The 24,415-nt window shown below is 44.7% G+C and overlaps 1 protein-coding gene across 1 annotated transcript in view; it reads left to right on the top strand.

Moving 5' to 3' along the window:
- UBC27 (ubiquitin-conjugating enzyme 27) overlaps positions 1–22,844 on the top strand; it is a 24,970-nt gene extending 2,126 nt beyond the window's left edge. The window contains exons 2-5 of the mRNA XM_086528854.1: positions 20,953–21,001; positions 21,118–21,277; positions 21,433–21,522; positions 22,483–22,844. Coding sequence (XP_086384980.1) covers positions 20,953–21,001; positions 21,118–21,277; positions 21,433–21,522; positions 22,483–22,590 — 407 coding nt within the window. The 3' untranslated portion in view covers positions 22,591–22,844. The remainder of the gene's footprint in view (positions 1–20,952; positions 21,002–21,117; positions 21,278–21,432; positions 21,523–22,482) is intronic.
- The last annotated feature ends 1,571 nt before the right edge of the window (positions 22,845–24,415 follow it).

The following is a 24,415-nucleotide window of genomic DNA, read 5'->3' as shown; positions in this document are numbered from 1 at the left end:
GCTTTGTTGAGGATGCCACAATTGTCCAAGTGCAAGATTATCTCACTTTTGAATAGCACCTAGAAGAGTTGACCAAACACAAGCCTTTTAAGGTGCAATCATAGTTGAATTCATTTGGAGAGAGGCCTTCCCTTTGCATCTAGTTAAACTAGCCCACAACGACTGTACTATGTTCATGTTGAGCATATTTTGCAATCAACACATTGCACGTGATGACATTTTGGAGAGAATGCCCAGCAAGAAATTTTCTGCCTTTGTGAGGGTTTCACATTTGCGACCAAAGAACCGCCAATAATAGAGTAGTTATGACAGGTTTGATAGGAAGCCCATCAAGGACTTCTTGTGCTTTGTTGAGGGTGCCTCACATGGCATGCACACTCACGAATGTGATATGTAAATATGCATCTTTCTTAAGTAACCTGCTATTGTGGAGCTATATGTCTCGGTTCAAATCCTTCTTTAGGGTATAGGCTTTTAGTTCGTTTTAGAAAAGAAACTCATTTTTAATGATGCGTCGTCATGCTCTTCCTGTTGATCAGAATCAACATAAGCATTCCCAAGCACATCATGTTTCTGCATCAACCTCTAACCAGTAATCTCAACGTGAATTCTATTTAAGGGTTTTGCTTTCAAGATGCAAGCATGGGTGCTTCATTTGGAGAAAAACCTTCCCTTTAAATGGCCCACAATCTCTTGTCACAGCCATGTTGGGCATATTTTGTGATTTCAAGAGACAACATTTCACACATAAATTTCATCAAAAACTTCATGTGCTTTTGTAAGGGCCCTACATTTGGCATACATATCCACAAAAGCATTGCCAATTACAATATGGTTCTCGTGAATTCTCTCACCCATGTGAAGGTCTTGCATAAAGACATTGGCCTTCAAGGGCCGTAGCCATGTTTTGGCATATACCGCTGTCAACACATTGCAAATGATGACATTTTGGAAACGATGCCTAGTAAGAACTTTTATGCTTTGTGAGGGTCCCACATTTGGCATACATATCAACCAAAGAACCGCCAAGCATAGCAATCTCATCGAGAATTCTCCCGCCCATGTCATACAATCGATGAGTTTCAAGTTATGACAATGTGGACAAGAAGCCCATCAAGAACTTCTTGTGCTTTGATGAGTGTGCCACATCCAGTATACTGTTGCTAAATGGACTATTTTCTTATTTTTTTGAGTAATTTTTATTTATTGAAAGTAGGATATCTAAATTTCTACACTTGAAATGCAAAAGTTAAGAATTGTAGATCTACTGGAATTGATAAAAGCCATCAAGAACGGACAACTCTGATGTGTCATATGTTGGGTGACATTAAGGAGTTGTCCGTTAGTTCGGTGGGCTAATCGCGAAACGCATTTGGTGAAAAAATTGGTGTTACTACCCCACCCCCCACCTCCCGAAAACCTCTCCCCTTTTTTTTCTCTCTCTCCCTCCCTCCCTTTTGCAAGTATCACTCCCTATGAAATTCTTTTGAAATAATTCTGTTGCTTCACATGATGGGCGACATGTCACATGCGCACTTCACTTGCGCTACATGGACATGCTTTTGCTACAGTCTAGCATGAGTCTTAGCTTAGGACCTAGCGTGGCACGTTTGTGAGCCTCTAGCAGGACATGCATGCCCAAGCTGGTCATAGTTGCATACCCTCTCTTGCATAGAAAAGTCATGTCAGCACTAAGGTATTTTATTGCATGAACCACCCCTTTAGGACCTTATCATGTAATAAGTCAATTTCAGCCTTGTGATTAAATGGTCGTGGGATGATTTATTAGCTTGCTCGACCCAGTCCTTACCTCCTATAATGTCACGTGACACATCCCAACCCTATGTGTCCGTGGACATGCTATACCACAACAGGGTTCAGTCAGTCCAGTCAAATCTAGATTAGCAGTGATTTGGCACTTTTGTGAGTCTATTCGTAGACCGTGCATGACCAGTCACTTAGCAATAGATGCATATCCTCCGGTTGCACACAGCATGATCATCGGAATTCCCATCAGAATCCATTATCATCAGTTAGGGGAATTTTCCAGTGCATTTAGCCTATTTTCCTATTTTTGGTTATTTTCACTTATTATTTTTAAGTGACTTCCCAACAAAAGTAGGTAGGGCAATTTTGCTAAGTTAATATATAAGCAAACCCAAGTTAGCACTTTCTGGCAGAAGAGGCAGGAGGAGCTTCCCGCTCAACAGGCAACTTCTCAGCAGTACGCCCCCCTCAGCACGTAGCCTCGCCATACCTCCCATCCCCTTGGCGTTTTTCACAGATCATCCCTCGCCTTGAAGTCCTCCCCCTTCTGGTGACAGTCCCACCTGCAGATCAGCCCCAAAGGCATAGCGTTTTGGACTCAGACAATTCAGCCCCATCATCAGCGTTTTGAAGATCGTTAAGCACATCAGCCTGCAGCATTTCTTAGCGTTTTTATCAGCATGAACCTCAGCCTATGGTGGCGTTTTTGCAACAAGTTTGCAGCCCATAAATCGCAGCCATAGCCAGCAATTCCCAAGCGTTTTTGACATCAGCCTACTAGCGTTTTTGACCTCCCCCAGCCAGCGTTTTTGGCAAGAGACTGCATCAGCCAGCGTTAGTGCATTTGCAGCCAAATCACCAGTAGATACCTAGTGTTTCAGCATTTGAAAGGAAGCAGAGCAACCCCTTGAAGCATTGCAAAGATCCACCTATTTTCAGCCAAGAACCATCGACAAAAACAGTCATTTTCAGCCACGAAGACAACCCCGAATTCATCCCTAGAAGACCACAAATTTCAGCCTTAGTGTCACGTGACACAGCCCAACCCTATGTGTCCGTGGACAAGCTACACCATAGCAGGGTTCTCGTCAGTCAAGTTAGTTTAGATTAGCAGTGATTTGGCACTTTTGTGAGTCTATTCGTAGACCGTGCATGCCCAGTCATTTAGCATAGATGCATATCCTCCGGTTGCACACAGCATGATCATCGGAATTCCCATTAGAATCCATTAGCATCAGTTAGGGGAATTTTCCAGTGCATTTAGCCTATTTTCCTATTTATTGGTTATTTTCACTTATTATTTTTAAGTGACTTTCCAACAAAAGTAGGTAGGGCAATTTTGCTAAGTTAATATATAAGCAAACCCAAGTTCACACTTTCTGGCAGAAGAGGCAGCAGGAGCTTCCCGCTCAACAGGCAACTTCTCAGCAGTACCCCCGTGAGCATCAAGATCCCTCGCCATCCATCTCCCATCTCTGGCGTTTTCTTCACACATTCAGCCATCGCCGATAACACCTCTCTCTGGCGCTTGTCTCCCTTCCGGCAGCCCTAAAAGGCCAGCGTTTTGGAATTGCAGCATCAGCATGCCATGGCGTTTTTGTCACAACCTGCAACATTTTACTAACGCTAGGATTCCTCAGCAAGCCAGCGTTTTTGAGTGCTTGCTGCCCAGAGTTTTTTAGCAGTTATACCTCAGCCTATACAGCGTTTTCAGCAGGTGCAAACCTCTCTAAAACGCAGCCAAAGAAGCCTTTCAGTTCAGCGTTTTCACCTTCAACAGGAACACCGATCAAAACAGTCATTTTCAGCCATTAAAATAGCAAGAAAAACAGTCATTTTTCAGCCTCAAAACAGCCACCGAATTCAGCCCATAGAAGATGACAGTTTCAGCCACGAAGTCGCCGTCGTCACCGTCGTCGTCGTCGGCATAGTCCCATTGCATCAGTCCATTGCATTCGCATTGTACACCTTTGTGCAATCAAAGTAGACCACTCTCGCCGACGAGAGTGGGGCCTTCGGAGGAGGGTTTTACAACCTCTCGGTGTCGTATCTCTTCTCTCTCCTTCTCTCAGTCTCATTCACTTGCACGCACAATATCCACTCACTTTGTTCCTGATCATAGCACTCTCCATAAAGACGGAAGGCTCTCTCCTTCCCTAAGAACTAAAAGGAACCTTGAGCAATAAAGATCACTAGTCTTGAGAAAATACAACATTCATTCCGCTGCACCTTACATTGGTATCAGAGCTTTGGAAGTGTTCTGCATTACTCAAGGAAAGAACCACAAGATTTTTTTTGCTTGTTGCGATTGCACGAACCCAAGTTTACTTGGGTGTGGCGATTCCTAATCATGTTTTGTTGAAGAGTGACAGGAATTCCAAGAAAGAAGGGCTTGTCCAGCCTCCCCTTGTGTCTCTTTTCGCTCATTTAGAGCGGACCGTGCACTTAGCGGCCGGCCAATCGACGTGAGGTGGGAAAAAGAAACCTTGGTGTGAGCGCAAGGCCGCCAAGGGGTGCGCCCGCAGAAAGGAGTAGAACTCGGGTGAAGAGAAGATCCTTCTCCAACGCGATTTGCAAGCGAAAGAAAACCTCAAGAACCCCAAGAACTCAAGACCCTCAAGACTCAAGAATTTCAAGAACCCAAGATTCTCACGAATCAAGGACCTCAAGAATATCAAGACCCTCAAGAACCCAAGTTCCTCGCGAACTTCAGAACCCAAGATTATATTGCATGGTCGTCACTCGAAGCGGAATGGATACTTCGCATACAGGTGATGAGCATGAGAGAGGTGGTGAAGATTTTTCCCCACTAGGAGACTTTTTCGACCCTCCCCCTTTGCCATCTACTCCACGAGTTGCACTCACTCCTATGGAGATGATGGTCAAGTCGATGTTGGACATGATGGCACAACAACAAGAAACGAATCGAGTTGCATTGGCACTACTTGCAAGCAAAGCAGAAGCATAAGAAGCCAAGGACCACGAGTGCAATGAAAGAAACGCCACTCTTGCCGCAAAACAAGAAGAAAATCGACTTTCTTTCGAACGCGAGCGCGATGAACGAGAGGCTCAAAGGGAGATTCGTCATCAATAGTTTATTTCCCATATCCTAGCCTCGAAGACCGAACCACCCAAAGATCGTGGGAGTTCGTCAAGTGGCGCAAGCCACGATGCGGATTCTAACCATCCAGTCACAAAAAAGTTGACTTTCAGTAAGTACGACGGTAAGATGGATGCTACAGTTATTCATTCTTGGCTGCATCAATTTAATGCTTAGTTTGCGACAACTAAGAAGACAGGAAATAGCAAAGTATTGACGGTAGCTATGTACCTTGCTGGCGATGCCATTAATTGGTACCACGCATGGCAAGAGGCATAGCTAGCCGCGCACCTAGAGGCAGCCGACGATATCACGTCCCTCTCTTTTAGTTGGGCTGATTTCCAAGACAAGCTCAAGGTGCGGTTTATGCCACCTCAGTACCTGGCACGATTGAAGGACTATTGGCGCTCTCAAACAAAATGGTATGCCAGTTATATCTTTTTCTAATCGTGTTTTGCAGCTAGGTACCCAATTACGCATGTCGGATGATGAGCGCAAAGAGGCTTTTCTCTTTGGATTGGACGAGTATATCAAGTACGATGTCGAGGTATTCGATCCAATCGATCTCAACAAGGCGGTAGTGATTGCTCTTCACAGGAGATGAAGCACAACAAGGGAAAGCCTAAGGAGAACAAGACTTCCACAAGTACCTCGCAGACTTCTCAGAACCCGCAGAATGGTAAGAATGATAACTCTTCTAACCAATCTTCCAACAGTCTCTCATCAAAGAATTCTTCCAATGAATCTAAGGGTAAGGCCAATACAACTGATAAACCTAAGCTTACTCTAAATGAAAAGGTAGCACAAGGAATTGTAGGAGGTTACATCACGTCGGAAGAACAAAGCACTTATTCTAAGGAAGGTCGTTGTTTTCATTGTCACATTAAGGGTCACATAAAAAGAACATGTCCTAAGCTTGAATCGAATGAATCTAAAGAACCCACAACACCCACTACATCTGTCAATGCAATGAATGATAACACGATTGTGCCCACAGTTTCTGAGGACCCTCCCATTGATGATTCTTTCATTAAATGTTATGGTCGTACGTCGGGGCACCGTTTTGTCATATTGTTTGACCCAGGTAATATGCATGATGTGATCAGTTCCTCTCTTGTTGAGAGAGCCCGCCTCGGAGTTAGTCCGAGATCTCCTATCGAGGTCTCTGGCTTTCGTCCTGGTATGGACGCTCTTATCGCCGAGGAATGCCTTGATGTGTTATTTGCAATTAAACAGACTGACTGCCTTCACTAGAAGATTTGTTGTTTCTCCTCTCTCAGGATATGATATGATTTTGGGCATTCGATGGTTTTATGATAATGACGCTCTCATGGATTTTCTGACTAACACTGTCACAAGACGGGCACCACGTGCCAATAGAAAAGAACAGACTGAACAAACTTTTAGCACTTCAATAACAACTGAACTGAAAGAGAGAGACGACACGCGACATGGAGTGGCGGAATTCCACCCCAGAGAGTATTGGCCCCAAACCTTGGCGCCCCTTTCGGTATTTCTTTATATTACTGCCGATTCACAAAGTACAACAGCCGAGGAGCACCTGCTCTACAATCTGCGCGTTAAAAAGTGCCAGAGAGAGCCCCCAAGGCTCATATTTAAAGGCCCAAAGCCTAAAAGCATCAAATATGAAAAGCTGACCCCAAAAAATCACTTTCCTAAAATTTTGGGATTTTCCTAAAAATCCGCCGTGAATTCCGGGACGTCCGTACAGGTGCCACGTCATCATATTTTGATGTGCAAAGTCTTTTGAGTGTGTTCTGCTTTATTTTTAATGCCTTTATGTCACTTGGGGCCCCATCGGATGGGGTCCCCATGAGTAGGTAGGACTTCTTTTTCTGTTGCTTGTTCTTCTTAGGGTTTCTAGAATTAGGGTTTGCAGGTTTTAGGGTTAGGGTTTCGTGAATTCGGGTTTGCAAGTTTTAGGGTTAGGGTTTCCAGATTTAGTGTTTCAACAGTTGGGTTTCTGACAGAAATTAGGGTTAGGGTTTCTGCTCTCGAACAACCACATCATCTTAAGTTGGCTCCATTCTTTAGGCTTTGACACGTCAGTAGTTTGTTACATCTCCCCTTCTTGAAAGAGAGTAATCGTCCGCGATTATAGCATATCTGCAAAACAACTCAAGTTAGCTCAAAAATTTCCTAGGGTCATTCCGAGGGACAATCAGTTTGCTCTTTTTATTAAGGAGTTAGCTTCTCCTTTTTGCTCTTTTGATCAAGGAGTTAGCTGCTCCTATCGGCTGTTTTGATCAGAACTCTTGATATTCCGGCGTAGTAAAATTAGCCATCACACCCAGACCGTACTGATCTTCCACGGGTGTCTTGATGCACTAAAATTACATACCTAGGCAATCTCATCCAATTAGGAATATTAGTGGTTGGCACATCACAATGCAACACAAATGCTCACATATGCATGTTACAAGACATAGAAACATAAAGCCGCCGATGAACACTCCTCCCGCATAACCTAACAAGGTCCGGGCCGGGAGATATTCAATGACTCCCTCATCACTCCTCCCGCATAACTCCTCCCGCATAACCTAAAAAGGTCCAGACCGGGAGATATAGAGGCCTTTTACAACCAAACACCCCCCAGACCGTAGCCTGCGTCGTTTGGAGGTGCTGAGAGTAACCACTGCTCAGACTTCTTAATACTCCTCCCGCATAACCATCCAGGTCCGGGCCGGGAGTCACAACAACAATTATTTTACAAGCATACAACCAAACGCTCCCTAGGCATCGGCTTGCGTCGTTCGGAGGTTTTCAAACATACAACGAAACGCTCCCCAGGCATCGGCCTGCGTCGTTTTGAGGTTCAAACAATACCAAAACAATATTTCTCACTTCTCCACCCGGGAGTAAAATCACCAATCATTGAAAATAGTATCAAACCAGAGTCAAACAATTCAAATCGTCACCAAAACAGGTTTAAAACAGATACCATCCATTTCAAACAAATTCCAAACAGGATCACCAAACAAGATCAAACAAAACTCAAACTTAAAAAGCAATCTCGACATTAGTCGAGCTCGAAAAGTCGATTGACTTTCCATCTTGAAACCTGCACCAAAAATTAGGGTTAGGTTCCTTCCATGAGGTCGTAGCCGAGCACGGCATGGTCCATCAGCTCTTGGACAGACAGTGTTTCTTTGGCGGCGATGGTAGTCCCAAGAGATAGTAATCACACTAAACCTCCAAGGTCATCTGCTCGTGAAGAGACATCTACTGGGAGATGTCGAGAAACTTCAAGTTATAATCTGCTAGGGTTTCCATGGCAAGCATTTCAAAATACCCCACTCTGCCAGAAGTTGCACTCCGAAGGAAGATGTCAGAAACCATATAACTTCCGGCAAAAATTTTCTTCAAAGCTTGTCAAGTACTTGGAGTATGCTGCTTGGTAGCTGTAGACATCAACATCTGCATGGCACTGCTTCTGAGAAAATCAGTGACTTGAAACAAATCTGGATCCTTCGCTTGCAAGGGATCTTTATTGGCTTATGCCCTGTAAGACATGAGCGGTGAAGAGAGGAGCGCGCTCGATGCGCGATGAAGTAAGGGTGGGAGTGGCTGATACCTCAAATATAATTCAATTCCAATAGCTCTGTCTGCTCTTTTGTAGGACCGGTATGCTTTCAGAAAAGCACACGCCTGATGCTCTGATACCACTGTCACAAGGCGAGCACCATGTGCCAATAGAAAAGAACAGACTGAACAAACTTTTAGCACTTCAATAGCAACTGAACTGAAAGAGAGAGAGACGACATGCGACACGGAGTGGCGGAATTCCACCCTAGAGAGTATTGGCCCCAAACCTTGGCGCCCCTTTCGGTATTTCTATATATTACTATCGATTCACAAAGTACAACAGTCGAGGAGCACCTGCTCTACAATCTGCGCGTTAAAAAGTGCCAGAGAGGGCCCCCAAGGCTCATATTTAAAGGCCCAAAGCCTAAAAGCATCAAATATGAAAAGCTGACGCCAAAAAATCACATTCCTAAAATTTTGGGATTTCCCTAAAAATCCGCCGCGAATTCCGGGACGTCCGTACAGGTGCCACATCATCATATTTTGATGTGCAAAGTCTTTTGAGTGCGTTCTGCTTTATTTTTAATGCCTTTATGTCACTTGGGGCCCCATCGGACGGGGTCCGCATGAGTTGGTAGGACGTCTTCTTCTGTTGCTTGTTCTTCTTAGGGTTTCTAGAATTAGGGTTTGCAGGTTTTAGGGTTAGGGTTTCCAGAATTAGGGTTTCAGCAGTTAGGGTTTCTGGCATAAATTAGGGTTAGGGTTTCTGCTCTTGGACAGCCACATCATCTATAAGTTGGCTCCATTCTTTAGGCTTTGACACGTCAGCAGTTTGTTACAAACACTATAACTCTCAATGCCAAAAGTGATTCTCCTATTGTCATTCATGGAGAGGACATTGCTCCTTCTCCCTCTCTCATTGCTAATATGTAGGACAAGGTTGAAAGGATTCGAGATAAGGAGACTCTCTCAATCTCTTTTTCTCCACAGCATGACACGCAGGATTTGCATGATGATTTGGATGAAAAAGACAAGCATGATGAATTGCATGAAGATGATGTGATTGTCCAGAAGGATGATGTGTTAGTGGATGCTTTTTCTAGCGAAGCTAACCTCGTTGCAGATTCGATCAATCACGAAGGATTGATCTTGGCTCTCGAGCCTAGGTCCCAAGTACCCCTTCAGGAAGAACCGATCTTGGCTCTCGAGCCTTGGTCCAAAGAACCCTCACAGGAAGTATTATGTGTTCGCATGATTGATACTCACGCATTGTTCGAGTGTTTCATTCGTGAAGGTTTCCTGTATTTTAGTCAGCATCGTTATGTGATCCCTTTTCCTAGGCATGACATATTGTATGTTGAGCACGTTTCTCTCATGGATGGGCACAAATGTATGCGGATTGTTCATAAAAAGTTGAAAAGTTTGTATGTCAGGAAGTCACATTCCATGTTTCTTCCGTGGCATGACACAGTTTCCGAAAGAGCACATGATAGTATGAGCACCAAGCATGGGCACTTCCATAGTGATTTGCCACAGTTGATTGATTTTGATCAAACAGAAAAGATTCGAGCGCATTGTTTGCATGTGTTTGATGAACAGGTTGTCACTCCGTCTCTATGTTCATCTACATTGCATACATAGTCTTTAGAGAAGACACGATTTTTTTCCTTCACTTTACATGGAATGGGTATGTTCATGGTTTTGTGTTGGAGATGGTTTCAGGAATTTTCAGCCATGGAGATTCTTGAAGACGAAAGAAGCACGACTCTCAACGAAGTTGAAGCATCGAAGGAGCCACAGAAGACTTTTGAGTCACTTTCGACACGGCCCAAAGAAGCAAGCGTTGCAGACCTTTATGGAGTTCAAGTACCGTTCGACCCACACAGCAGAGTGGGCCGACAAAGAGTCCCTTCCAGGATTCCGGATGCTATTGGCGATTTCCCTCGACGCCATACAGTGCGGTACCAGCACCTCACTTTGAAAAGGAGGGGATGTCACGTGACACATCCCAACCCTATGTGTCCGTGGACAAGCTACACCATAGCAGGGTTCCCGTCAGTCAAGTCAGTTTAGATTAGCAGTGATCTGGCCCTTTTGTGAGTCTATTCGTAGACCGTGCATGCCCAGTCATTTAGCATAGATGCATATCCTCCGGTTGCACATAGCATGATCATGGGAATTCCCAACAGAATCCATTAGCATTAGTTAGGGGAATTTTCCAGTGCATTTAGCCTATTTTCCTATTTATTGGTTATTTTCACTTATTATTTTTAAGTGACTTCCAACAAATGTAGGTAGGGTAATTTTGCTAAGTTAATATATAAGCAAACCCAAGTTCACACTTTCTGGCAGAAGAGGCAGCAGGAGCTTCCCGCTCAACAGGCAACTTCTCAGCAGTACCCCCCTGAGCATCAAGATCCCTCGCCATCCATCTCCCATCTCTGGCGTTTTCTTCACAGATTCAGCCATCGCCGACAACACCTCTCTCTGGCGCTTGTCTCCCTTCCGGCAGCCCTAAAAGGCAGCGTTTTGGGATTGCAGCATCAGCATGCCATGGCGTTTTTGTCACAGCCTGCAGCATTTTACTAACGCTAGGATTCCTCAGCAAGCCAGCGTTTTTGAGTGCTTGCTGCCCAGCGTTTTTCAGCAGTTATACCTCAGCCTATACAGCGTTTTCAGCAGGTGCAAACCTCTCTAAAACGCAGCCAAAGAAGCCTTTTAGTTCAGCATTTTCACCTTCAGCAGGAACCCCGATCAAAACAGTCATTTTCAGCCATTAAAATAGTAAGAAAAACAGTCATTTTCAGCCTCGAAACAGCCACCGAATTCAGCCCATAGAAGATCACAGTTTCAGCCACGAAGTCGCCGTCGTCATCACAAGTGCTAAACCTAAGCTTACTCCAGATGAAAAGGTAGCACAAGGAATTGTAGGAGGTTACATCACGTCGGAAGAACAAAGCACTTATTCTAAAGAAGGTCGTTGTTTTCATTGTCACATTAAGGGTCACATAAAAAGAACATGTCCTAAGCTTGAATTGAATGAATCTAAAGAACATCAAGCACCCACTACATCTGTCAATGCAATGAATGATAACACGATTGTGCCCAAAGTTTCTCAGGATCCTCCCATTGATGATTCTCTCATTAAATGTTATGGTTGTACGTCGGGACACCGTTTTGTCATATTGTTTGACCCAGGTCGTATGCGTGATGTGATCTGTTCCTCTTGTTGAGAGAGCCCGCCTCGAAGTTAGTCCGAGATCTCCTATCGAGGTCTCTGGCTTTCGTCCCGGTATGGACGCTCTCATCACGGAGGAGTGCCTTGATGTGTTGTTTGCAATTCAACAGACTGCCTTCACTAGAAGATTTGTTGTTTCTCCTCTCTCAGGATGTGATATGATTTTAGGCATTAAATGGTTTCGTGATAATGACGCTCTCCTGAAATTTGTGGCTAACACTATAACTCTCAATGTTGACAGTGATTCTCCTATTGTCATTCATGGAGAGGATATTGCTCCTTCTCTCTCTCATTGCTAATATGCAGGACAAGGTTGAAAGGATTCGGGATAAGGAGATTTTCTCAATCTCTTTTTCTCCACAGCATGACACAGACTTTTCATGATTATGAACAGCATGATGACTTGAATGATAATGATTTGCATGATGATTTGGATGACAAAGACAAGCATGATGACTTGCATGAAGAAGATGTGATTGTTCACCAGGATGAGGTGTTAGTGGATGCTTTTTCTAGCGAAGCTAACCTCGTTGTAGATTCGATCAATCACCAAGAATCGATCTTGGCTTTCGAGTCGAGGTCCACAGATCCCCCACAAGAAGATTTGATAGATCCCGAAGAATCGATCTTGGCTCTCGAGCCTTGGTCCAAAGAACCCTCACAGGAAGTATTATGTGTTCGCATGATTGGTACGCACGCATTGTTCGAGTGTTTCATTCGTGAAGGTTTCCTGTATTTTAGTCAGCATCGTTATGTGATCCCTTTTCCTAGGCATGACATATTGTATGTTGAGCACGTTTCTCTCATGGATGAGCACGAATGTATGCGGATTGTTCATAAAAAGCTGAAAAGTTTGTATGTAAGGAAGTCACATTCCATGTTTCTTCCTTGGCATGACACGGTTTCCGAAAGATAACATGATAGTATGAGCACCATGCATGGGCATTTCCATTGTGATTTGCCACAGTTGATTGATTTCGATCAAACAGAAAAGATTCGATCGAATTGTTTGCATGTGTTTGATGAACGGGTTGTCACTCCGTCTCTATGTTCATCTACATTGCATACATAGTCTTTAGAGAAGACAAGATTGTTTTCCTTCACTTTACATGGAATGGATATGTTCATGTTTTTGTGTTGGAGATGGTTTCGGTAATTTTCAGCCATGAAGATTCTTGAAGACAAAGGAAGCAGGTCTCTAGACGAAGTTGAAGCAAGGAAGGAGATTCAGAAGATTTTGTGTCGCTTTCGGCGCGGCCCAAAGAAGCAAGCGTTGCAGACCTTTATGAAGTTCAAGTACCGCACGACCCACACATCAGAGTGGGCCAGCGAACAGTCCCTTCCAGGATTCCGGATGCTGTTGGCGATCTCCCTCGACGCCATACAGTTCGGTACCAGTACCTCACTTTGAAAAGGAGGGGATGTCACGTGACACATCCCAACCCTATGTGTCCGTGGACAAGCTATACCACAGCAGGGTTCAATCAATCCAGTCAAGTCTAGATTAGCAGTGATTTGGCACTTTTGTGAGTCTATTCGTAGACCGTGCATGACCAGTCACTTAGCAATAGATGCATATCCTCCGGTTGCACACAACATGATCATCGAAATTCCCATCAGAATCCATTAGCATCAGTTAGGGGAATTTTCCAGCGCATTTAGCCTATTTTCCTATTTTTGGTTATTTTCACTTATTATTTTTAAGTGACTTTCCAACAAAAGTAGGTAGGGCAATTTTGCTAAGTTTATATATAAGCAAACCCAAATTAGCACTTTCTGGCAGAAGAGGCAGTAGGAGCTTCCCGCTCAATAGTCAACTTCTTAGCAGTACCCCCCCCTCAGCACGTAGCCTCGCCATACCTCCCATCCCCTTGGCGTTTTTCACAGATCATCCCTGGCCTTGAAGTCCTCCCCCTTCTGGCGACAGTCCCACCTGCAGATCAGCCCCAAAGGCATAGCGTTTTGGACTCAGACAATTCAGCCCCATCATCAGCGTTTTGAAGATCGTTAAGCACATCAGCCTGCAACATTTCTTAGCGTTTTTATCAGCATGAACCTCAGCCTATGGTGGCGTTTTTGCAACAAGTTTGCAGCCCATAAATCGCAGCCATAGCCAGCAATTCCCAAGCGTTTTTGACATCAGCCTACTAGCGTTTTTGACCTCCCCCAACCAGCGTTTTTGGCAAGAGACTGCATCAGCCAGCGTTAGTGCATTTGCAGCTAAATCAGCAGCAGATACCTAGCGTTTTCAACATTTGAAAGGAAGCAGAGAAACCCCTTGAAGCATTGCAAAGATCCACCTATTTTCAGCTAAGAACCATCGACAAAAACAGTCATTTTCAGCCACGAAGACAACCCCGAATTCAGCCCTAGAAGACCATAGATTTCAGCCTTAGCCGTCGTCATCACCGTCGTCGTCATCGGCATAGTCCCATTGCATCAATCCATTGCATACGCATTGTACACCTTTGCGCAATCAAGTAGACCACTCTCGTCGATGAGAGTGGGGCCTTCGGAGGAGGGTTTTACAACCTCTCGGGTGTCGTATCTCTTCTCTCTCCTTCTCTCAGTCTCATTCACTTGCACGCACAATATTCACTCACTTTGTTCGTGATCATAGCACTCTCCATAAGACGGAAAGCTCACTCGGAAAGCTCTCTTTCCCTAAGAACTAAAAGGAACCTTGAGCAATAAAGATCACTAATCTTGAGAAAATACAACATTCATTCCGTTGCACCTTACATATAAATACAGCCCATGGCTAGCACTAGATGGCAGAACAGGCAGCGCCAGCAGAGGAACCTGCAGACTGGGGAAGGCAGGCCAGCATCAGCGTTTTAAGCCCTCCATGATCAGCGTTTTCAGCTATGGGAACCAGCATTTTCAGCCCAAGATAGCCGGCGTTTCTAGCTTGCAATCAACGCCAACAGAGGAACCTGTAGATTGGGGCAGGCAGACCAGCATCAGCGTTTTCAGCCCTCCATGATCAGCGTTTCAGCCCAAGATAGCCGGCGTTTCAGCCTTTGATCGCAAGCAGATTCCAGCCCTAGCCTCGTCGTGGTTGCAGACCCAAGCCATCGACAGTGCTAGCAAATCCGACATTCAGCCATAGACCCGTCGTCGTCGTCGTTATCGTCGTTGTCACCGTCGCGGACACAGTACCCTAGGGGTTAGTACCCCTCGTGCCTTGGCTCGACATAGGGATTCTTAGACCCGTCAAGAACCTTCTCGTCGTCGTTGACATAGATCCACAGACGCGTCAAGAACCTCGGCGTCGTCATCATCCTCATCAGCATAGACCCATCAATACCTCCTTGTCGTCATCATCATCGTCGCCATAGCACCCATCAATACCTCGTCGTCATCATCATGTTCGTGACTTGTCGACATAGACCTAGCAGTACTTGTCGTCGTCATCATGGTCGTCGGAATAGCACCCATCAATACCTCGTCGTCGTCATCATGGTCGTGACTCCTCAACATAGACCTAGCAGTATTCGTCGTCGACATCGTCGTCGTAAACATAGACCCATCAATTCCTCGTCGTCGCCAGCATTGTCGTCGACATAGAACCTCTCAGTACCCAACATCAGTACCCATTACCCAGCATCATTAGCATCATATCAAAGCTCTGTGTGTGCTTCGGCTTTGCGAACTCAAGGGATTAACCTAAAGAAGAATCCTAGAAGAACCAAGAACCTCAAGAACCTCAAGAACCTAGAACCCAAGCAGAACCAAGAACCCAAAGAACCTCTCCCCGTTTTTTTTTCCAATAGAATCTTCGAGTCTCGATCATGGATTTATTAGCTCCTATCTTCATTGCCATGTCTTTGAAGGAAGATCGACGTTGGGTACACGAAAACCGAGATCTTCAGTATTAGGATCTACCTGCCTCTTATGCGGATATGGAAGGAGTTGGAGACAAGATCCCTAAACCTCTTCAGCATTCGCATTCGCATGTAGCGTGGGATCCCCTTCCGTTGACAAGAAACCCTTGGAAATACCTCCTAACACCTTTACCTTTTAGCTTCACCCGCAATGTTTTCACAACAAGACTATTCGAGTGGTCGTACTTGCTCGTAAGGCAGAGTCAGCATGAAGGTTGGTATTCTGCGACAGTAGTAAGGCTACTTGGTAACTTGTGTGGTCGGTGTTTACATCGTACCAGACCTACATCTGCAATATCCATGAGTTTGGAGGAGTTTTCATTGGTTATGCATCCACATGCATTAGAAGCAATCAGCATCCGAAGTACAGAAAGAATCCCAAGATAGAAGTTCCGTAGTTGTGCCTCACCTTCAACAGGGGGGGATGTCATGTGCGCACTTCACTTGCGCTATGTGGACATGCTTCTGCTACAGTCTAGCATGAGTCTTAGCTTAGGACCTAGCTTGGCACCTTTGTGAGCCTCTAGCAAGACATGCATGCCGAGGCCGGTCATAGTTGCATACCCTCTCTTGCACAGAACAATCATTTCAACACTTAGGTGTTTTACCGCATGAACCACTGCTTAGGACCTTATTATGTAATAAGTCAATTTCAGCCTTGTGATTAAATGGTTGTGGGGTGATTTATTAGCCTGCTCGACCCAATCCTTACCTCCTATAAATGCAGCCCATGGCCAGCGCTAGATGGCAGAAGAGGCAGCGCCAGCAAAGGAACCTGCAGATTGGGGAAGGCGGGCCAGCATCAGCATTTTCAGCCCTTTCTCACCTGCGTTTTCAGCCCTCCATGATCAACATTTTCAGCCAGGGAAACGAGCGTTTTCAGCCCAAGACAGCCGGCGTTTCCAGCCTTTGGTCGCCAACAGATTCCAGCCCTAGCCTCGTCGTGGTTGCAGACTCAAGCCATCGACAGTGCTAGCAGATCTGACATTCAGTCAAAGACCCGTCGTCGTCGTCTCCGTCGCCGACTTAGTACCCCAATAGTTAGTACCCCTTGTGCCTTGGCTCGACATAAGGATCCACAAACCGGACTTGTCAAGCACCTCGTTGTCGTCGACATCATCGTCGCCGACATAGATCCACAGACCTGTCACAAGACAGGCACGACGTGCCAATAGAAAAAAACAGACTGAACAGACTTTGAGCACTTCAATAACAACTGAATTGAGAGAGAGAGAGAGAGAGAGAGAGAGAGAGAGAGAGAGAGAGAGAGAGAGAGAGAGAGACGACACGGAGTGGCGGAATTCCACCCCAGAGAGTATTGGCCCCAAACCTTGGCGCCCCTTTCGATATTTCTTTATATTGCATCAACTCAGTACAAGCCGATACTCTAGACTCTGTACCTTCTGCAGGAAGCATGCCAAAGAATGAGCCCATGGCCTCATATTTAAAGGCCCTAGGCCCAAAAGCAATTTACATGAAAAGCCTTCAAACTTAAAAGCAATTGGCCTTAAAAGCAATGCCCAAAAAGCTACCAAATCCGTACAAGTGCCACGTCAGGAGTCAGCGTAAAACGCGGAAATCTGTACAATCTGCAACGTCATCAATCAACGGAAAATCCAAAGCATCCGTACGGTTGCCACGTCATTAGTTGTTGCGTAAGCCTTTGTGTATGTGTGTGGGTCTTGCTTTATTTTAATTCCTTTATGTCTCTTGGGCCCCATTGGACGAGGTCCCATTAGTTGGTAGGACTTCTTCTTTTGTTGTTGCTTGTTCTACTTAGGGTTTAGGCCCCTCGGTCGCGATCTGAAGGTTGGCTCTGCTCTTCACTGACTTGACACGTCAGTAGTTTGTGACATTCCCCCTTCTTGAAAGAGAGTAATCGTCCGCGATTACAGATTTCCGAGGGTCATTCCGAGGGACAATCAGTTTGCTATTTTTTTCGTTAAAGAGTTGGCTTCTCCTTTCGTCCAGATCGGAACTCTTGATATGCTGGCATAGTAAAATTAGCCATCACACCACTGATCTTCCACGGGTTTTGATGCACTAAAATTACATACCTAGGGAATCTCATCCAGTTAGGAATATTCAATAGTTGGCACATCACAATGCAACATAAATGCTCACATATGCATGTTAAAAGGCACAACAAACAGCGCCGCTGAGCACTCCCCCGAGACAAACGATCTGCGGTATGAAGCTACTCAACGACTATCTCGTCACTCCCCCAACAAATAACCTAAAAAGGTCCGGGCCATGAGCTCAGAGGACTGTACAACCAAATGCTCCCAAGACCGCAGTCTATGTCTCTTGGAGGTTCAAGCATACAACCAAACGCTTCCCAGACATTGGCGTGCGTCGTTCTGAGGTTTTCTAGCATACAATGGAACGCTCCTCAGACATTCGCCTTCGTCGTTCCGAGGTTCAAACAATACCAACACATCAGTTCTCACTTCTCCATCTGAGAGTAAAATCAACAATTATTGAAATCAATATTAAAACCAGAGTCAAACAATTCAGATTGGCACCAAGACAGGTTTAAAACAGATAGCATCCATTTAAAACAAATTTCAAACAATATTTTCTCAATCAATGTTCAAAAGTATCTAACTAGAAAACAACTAGAGAGGTCATTCAAGGCTTTGTTCTGACAACGGAACTTTGAGGACAACTGGCTTGCCCTTCTGCATCACGGTGATGGTTCGGTTCCGAACTTGGAGAGTCGCATCATTCTTGTCGTGCCAGGGCACGCCCAAAAGAACGTCGCAATTGCCCAACTTCATAATGTGGAAATCAGCTTTTCTATGATAATCTTGTATAGTCATTGGAAGAGCACCAATGAGCGGTACCACTTTCTGAGTTTGCCCCGTGGCTAGCTCAGCTTCATTTTCTCCACCCTCTGCATCATAATCAAAGTGCATCTGCTTCAAGAATTCTGGATGGATGAAGTTCTCCATAGCTCTGGGGTCAAAGAAAATAAGGGCTTTCAAGCCGTTGACTTTTCCATAATCTTTGAAACTCTGGAGTTGTATACCATAAATTTCGGGTACTAGTCCAATAGCAGGTCTAGCCCTCTTGGCCGGAGATTTGTCTGACGTGGGAGCAGAAGGTTGCACTGAGGATGTCGAGGCTCGCTCAGGACATGTATTGAACGTATGCCCTGTTTGGAAACATTCGAAGCATCGGCCACAAGGCGTCTCGTTGACGATGTGTCAGACGAGGCCGTTGAGGTTGGTTTTCATGGGATTCCCGAGAATTTGTTCATTGTTGCCGGGAGTTCTGGTTAGTGGCCGCAGTTGCTTCCGTGGTAATTCCAACTTTCCTTTCATCATTTTGTAGCAGACCGCGGCATGGTCCATAAGCTCTTGCATGGTTGAAACTTGCTTGGACAAACAATATCCTTGCAATGGTGATGATAATCCAATGGTGTGCGCTCGCACTAGTCCTCCAAGGGAATGAACTTAAAGAAGGACATTGGAAGGTAGACGTCGAGAAACCTTTGGTTATAGTCCTCCATGGTCTCTGTGGCAAGCATTTTCAAGTTGCCCCATTCTGACCTAATCTGGTTTGAACAAAGAAGTCATGTAACTACGTGCAAAAACTGTCTTGAAAGCTTGCCATGTCCTTAGAGCATGCGGTTGTGTCGCGATTGAGCTCCACCATTGCATAGCATTATCTTTAAGAAATCTCGTTGCCTGAGAAGTCTTGGATTCTTCTGTATAGTTCCCCAAAGCATAGATGTTGTCGAATTGCTGTAGGAATTGCAATGCTTTCTTCCGATCTTTCACCCGAAAAAAGTGAAAAATTTGACCGTCGTGCTGCCATCCTTGAAATCTTTGGGTTGGTTAGGCGCGTATCTTGCGTAGTAAGGGTATCCATATGGGTTCCAACCATTGTAGCTTGGTGGCAGTGGCGGTGGGGGCAACGGCGGTTGCACGTGATTAGGGTAAGATGGCTGCACCATATTCCTGAAGACCCCATAGACGTCTGGGAAGGTTGCCAGTTGGAAGCCCTCATACTTTTTGGTGTTGGAGGAGGAGGTACCACTTGTGGCATCAGAGGGGGTAACATGCAATTCAAAATTGTTGAAAACTTTGTGCTTGAAACCTCCAAGAGACGCAGGCTCCGGTATGGGGAGCGTTTGGTTGTACGGTTCTCTGAGTTCATGGCCTGGATCTTTTTAGGTTATTTGCGGGGGGAGTGACGAGGTAGTCGTTGAGTAGCTTTATACCCAGATCGTCTGTCTCGGGGGAGTGCTTAGCGGCGCTGTTCGTGCATTTGTGTTGCATTGTGACGTGCCAATCACGGAATATTCCTAATTGGGTGAGATTGCCTGGGTATGTAATTTTTGTGCATCGAGACACCGGTTGCAGATTAGCGCGGTCTGGGTGTGATGGTTAATTTTGCTATGCCGGAATATCAAGAGCTCCGATCTTGAATAAGAAAACTGATTGTTCCTTGAAGTGACCCTCGAAATGACCCTCGATTGAGCTAACTTGCGTTGTTTTGCAGATTTTCTGTAATCGTAGACGATTACTCTTCTTTCAAGAAGGGAGCCGACTTATAGATCCCAACCGAATTCTAAGAGAAGAAGCAACAAAAGAAATTTTACCAACTTGCAAAGCCTTGCCGGGTGGCCAAAGTTTAAAAGAAGAGTTCCCACCAACTTATGGGACTCCATTCGATGGGGCCCAAGTGACCTAAAGACTTTTAAATAAAGTAGGACCCACAAAAGGTCAGAAAAAAAGGACTACGCAGCTAGCTGATGATATGACAAGACTGTACGGACAGTCCGCAAAACGCACTGACAGTGCCACGTGGTAGGTGTAAGGAATTCTGTGTTTTACGGTGATGGCTGCTGATGTGTCAAGCTGTACGGATTTCCAGATTTTGGTGCTGGCAGCTTTTTACTAGTTGCTTTTTGAAGCAGATGCTTTTGAGTTTAATGCTTTTAAGACGTAGTTGCTTTTGGGCCCAGGGCCTTTAAATATGTGGCATGGGCCTGCGTGAAGGTGCAAACGACGGAGTACTGGTGTTGTACTGATATCAAGATAAAGAAATACCGAAAGGGGCGCCAGGGTTTGGGGCCAATGCTCTCTTGGGGTAGAACTCTGCCAGTGGAACTCCACCACTCCGTGTCTCGCGTGTCATGCATCTCTCTCATAGTTATTTTGAAGTGCTAAGAGTCTGTTCAGTGTGTCCTTTTCTGTTGGCATGTGGTGCCTTCCCGTTACAGCTTTCCCACAGGCACTGTGTATCACCATCTCCTAAATACGAGAAATTGTGTGCATAAATTCACTTGGCACTTGGAGCTTCTCTCCACACACACGGAGAGAGAGAGAGAGAGAGAGAGAGAGAGAGAGAGAGAGAGAGAGAGAGAGAGAGAGAGAGAGAGAGAGAGGATTATTTTCTGGCAGCTGCTTATCCATTTGAACCACCAAAGATGCAGTTCATCACAAGAGTCTGGTAATTGGCTTCATTCCTTGAAGGAATATTCGAGTATTAGAGTCTTCTTTCAAACATCATGAAATTGTTTCATCATTTGGCTGTTATTTGGGGTGCCCCTGGGGCCTTGTTTGCAGGCATCCGAACATAAGTAGTCAGAATGGGGCAATATGTTTGGACATTCTCAAGGATCAATGGAGTCCGGCCCTGACATTGAAGACAGCATTACTCTCTCTTCAAGCGTTACTCTCCACTCCAGAACCAGGGGATCCTCAAGATGCTGTAGTTGCTGAGCAGGTAAAGGTATTTGGTTTGCTGCAGCTTTATTGTATTTGAATCTATGAGTGGTTAATGGGGTTAGCGTTGAATATTCCAAGCTCTCATTCAATGAAAATGTGTGTATGTTTGTGAGCAACAATTCACACAACTTATATTTGCTGCATATTTTGCAGTATCTGAAGCATTACTCAACATATGTGTCCACAGCACGATATTGGACAGAAACATTTGCAAAAAGATCATCAATTGGCTTGCAAGAAAAGGTACGTTTCACATAGCAGTCTTAGAGACGTTTTCCTTGTGCATGGCATTGTGTGCACACGTTTTGTGCGTCTAAAACAATCATTTTAAACGAGCATCATTTAAGCTTGCACACTCGTGCTCTTTAAAGAGGGATTTTTTGCGCATGAACTTTTTGTAGCTGTTTGAGTCCTGTTGTGAGAGTAATGTAGTCATGAGTGTCTGCATTCATGCACATTTTCATGTGGGAGAGATTCAACTGCAGAGGTTGCTGCCTTAGATACATCGTAAATTTGCTTGCCGTTGCTGCTCGTGTGTGTGTTTTGGGGTCGGAGGAGAGGGGTCTAGGGGACTCAAATGTGTTTGTGTTTGAGATCGAGGGGTCACTCACAAAAATATGACCCCTCGTAAATATAAACACAGCAAGTGAGTTCTCCCATTTTGTAAGTGTTCTTAACATACGTAAGAGTATTCATCACTTGAAAAGGGTGTGTTATATTCATGAAATATCTACAGATTTGGGGTTTTTAAATTAGGCCTTGGACGCCCGTGATATGGAGGGCTTGCCATTGCTGCTTGTGTCACGTGTGTGTGTTTGAGATCGGAGGAGAGGGGTCTAGGGAACTCAAATGTGTTTGTGTTTGAGATAGGGGTCTAGGAAAATGTGTTTATGTTTGAGATCGAGGGGTCACTCTTGAAAATATACACACAGCACGTGAGTTCTCCCATTACCATACATAAGGGTACCGATCAACAGATTGAACTTGAAAAGGGTGTGTTATATTCTTGAAAAGGCTTTTTAAATTAGGCTTTGGACGCACGTGATATGGAGGGTTTACACATAGTGCCCCCCCCCCCCCCCTCCCCCTTAAAAAAAAAAAAAAAAAAAAAACCCCAGCGCACACACAACCCCTCTCCTCTTCTGCCCGCGGTTTGAAGTACATGATAAAAAGCTTCCGTTTGTGTTTTTCTTCACAAACCAGGTAATGAAATTTGTTGAGATGGGGTTTTCTGAAGATGCTGCCCTCGGTGCCCTTCAAAGTACTGGCGGAGATGAGAATGCAGCTCTTGAGAAGCTTTGTAGTGGCTAAGTTTTGGCTGAAATGATTTTAATGTCTCGTATGCTGTTGATAACATTGTTCCTTGCTAACTGGAGATTAGTTTTATTTCTGATTCTCCTTCTATCTACAGTCGGTCATATATGCCAATGCCTTGTCCTTCTTTGGGTCTTTTTGGATGAAGAGCTGTCATTCCTAACAATTTGATTACAGCACAGACGGGTATATGAAAAATTGTAAACATTTTTTATACAACAAGAAAGCTGTTAAATTCCAGAGTTGCATAACTGATTATCTGATGGTTTGCGTTTGCGGACTCGTGCTCATCATTTGCAGATACTATCATGCACCTTTGTTACCTATTTGAGCCTTAGATGGTTGCATGTTGTGTTAGGACCACATTTACATTCTTTCCCGTGTGTTGTTAAGAAGTGATTTTAAGGGATACGTATCGTGTTTTGGCGATATGCAGGTCACTTGGTTTGGGCTTTGTAAGGCCAATATTTCTTTATAGATCTTCCTGAGCTATGCATGATTTTCCCAATTCCCTCGAGTAACGAGGTCTTGAGTTTGTTGGATAGATGACACAATGAACCATGACTCTCCCATCATCATAACCTAACTTTTCACACATGCCTGCTTGCTGCTGCTTGCCTTGCCAACGTACCCTCTTCATGACTCCATTGCACAATCATTCACAGCCTCCCAAGTATCTGCATGTACAAAGCGGCAGCCAGCATTTTAAAAACAGCAGTAACAACAGCACCAGTAGAAGGGAATGGTTTTCGTGTGAGGTGCATATCTGCTGTTCACGCCCTAGTGCGAGGGGACATGCTGGATGGCAGCACGTGGTGATCAAACCTCTGTAGGGTGTCATGACCAACCATGTGAACAAGAGAGCCACTGTCCTCAAGAGACGGATGCCTGTGGCAGCTTGTGAATGGTCTAATTTTTGTTATGAGGACAGCTTGAGTGAAACAAGGAGCCAGTGGACAAGTGAGGCTGTGCGGTAAGCTTCATTGAGTCATGAATCAGAATCATCTTTATGCTTAAAGCTTGTAAATAACATTTGTATTGCCAACCAAATTGTGGTGATGTCATTTTAACTCACTCACCATGTTGAGACATGTGGCGAGCATTTATGATTTTGTCGTCAATGGTTTATTTCACGACCCCCTTTGCAATCCACATTGTAGAGATGGAATTCTACCTAGGTAGATTGAAGAATATGTTTCTCTTGCTTATTCTTCAACAATGGGAGTGGGTTCAGCAACATCTTTGTTCAGTTGGTGTGGTTGAGTTGCCCTAGCTCTCAGTATTGAGCATCACTAGGGGAGAGGATATCATCCATGTTATAGTTTTGTCTACCATAACTTTGAGCAAAACCAAATTGGGCCAATGTGATGGTGTCATTTAAACTATCAACGGATAAAGCTTTGTTATTAATAACATAAATCAAACAAAATCATACGGATAGAAGTGGTGGCTAGCCACATGCAACATGGATTTATAATTGGCGTTGCTTAAATTGGTGAATCGACACCAAATGGGTGTGGTGCTTAAACGTGAGTTTGCACGCACTAAGGTCATGTTGCTTAAATCAACGAATCTGCATTGAGGACATGCTTGTTAAACTTGTAAATTTGCACTAGTCTTGCCTAATTTGACAAATGTGCACTATAAATTTGGTGTCTAACCTGGCAAATTGACAACATGATGAGAATTGTACACTGCCTCCAATGGACTAGGCACAACATAAGCTAAAAGAAACACATTTGCTATTAATTTGTCTTTAGAACTATTTGAGTAAGTGAGTAAAGAAAGACTTATCATCATGGTGTCCATTGTTCCACCTTGC

The sequence above is a fragment of the Adiantum capillus-veneris genome, chromosome 14 (assembly GCF_014529385.1).
Source record: "Adiantum capillus-veneris isolate H3 chromosome 14, ASM1452938v2, whole genome shotgun sequence".
NCBI lineage: Eukaryota > Viridiplantae > Streptophyta > Polypodiopsida > Polypodiales > Pteridaceae > Adiantum > Adiantum capillus-veneris.
The sequence above is the reverse complement of the archived record's forward strand: the minus strand, read 5'-3'. Positions and strand labels throughout refer to the sequence as shown.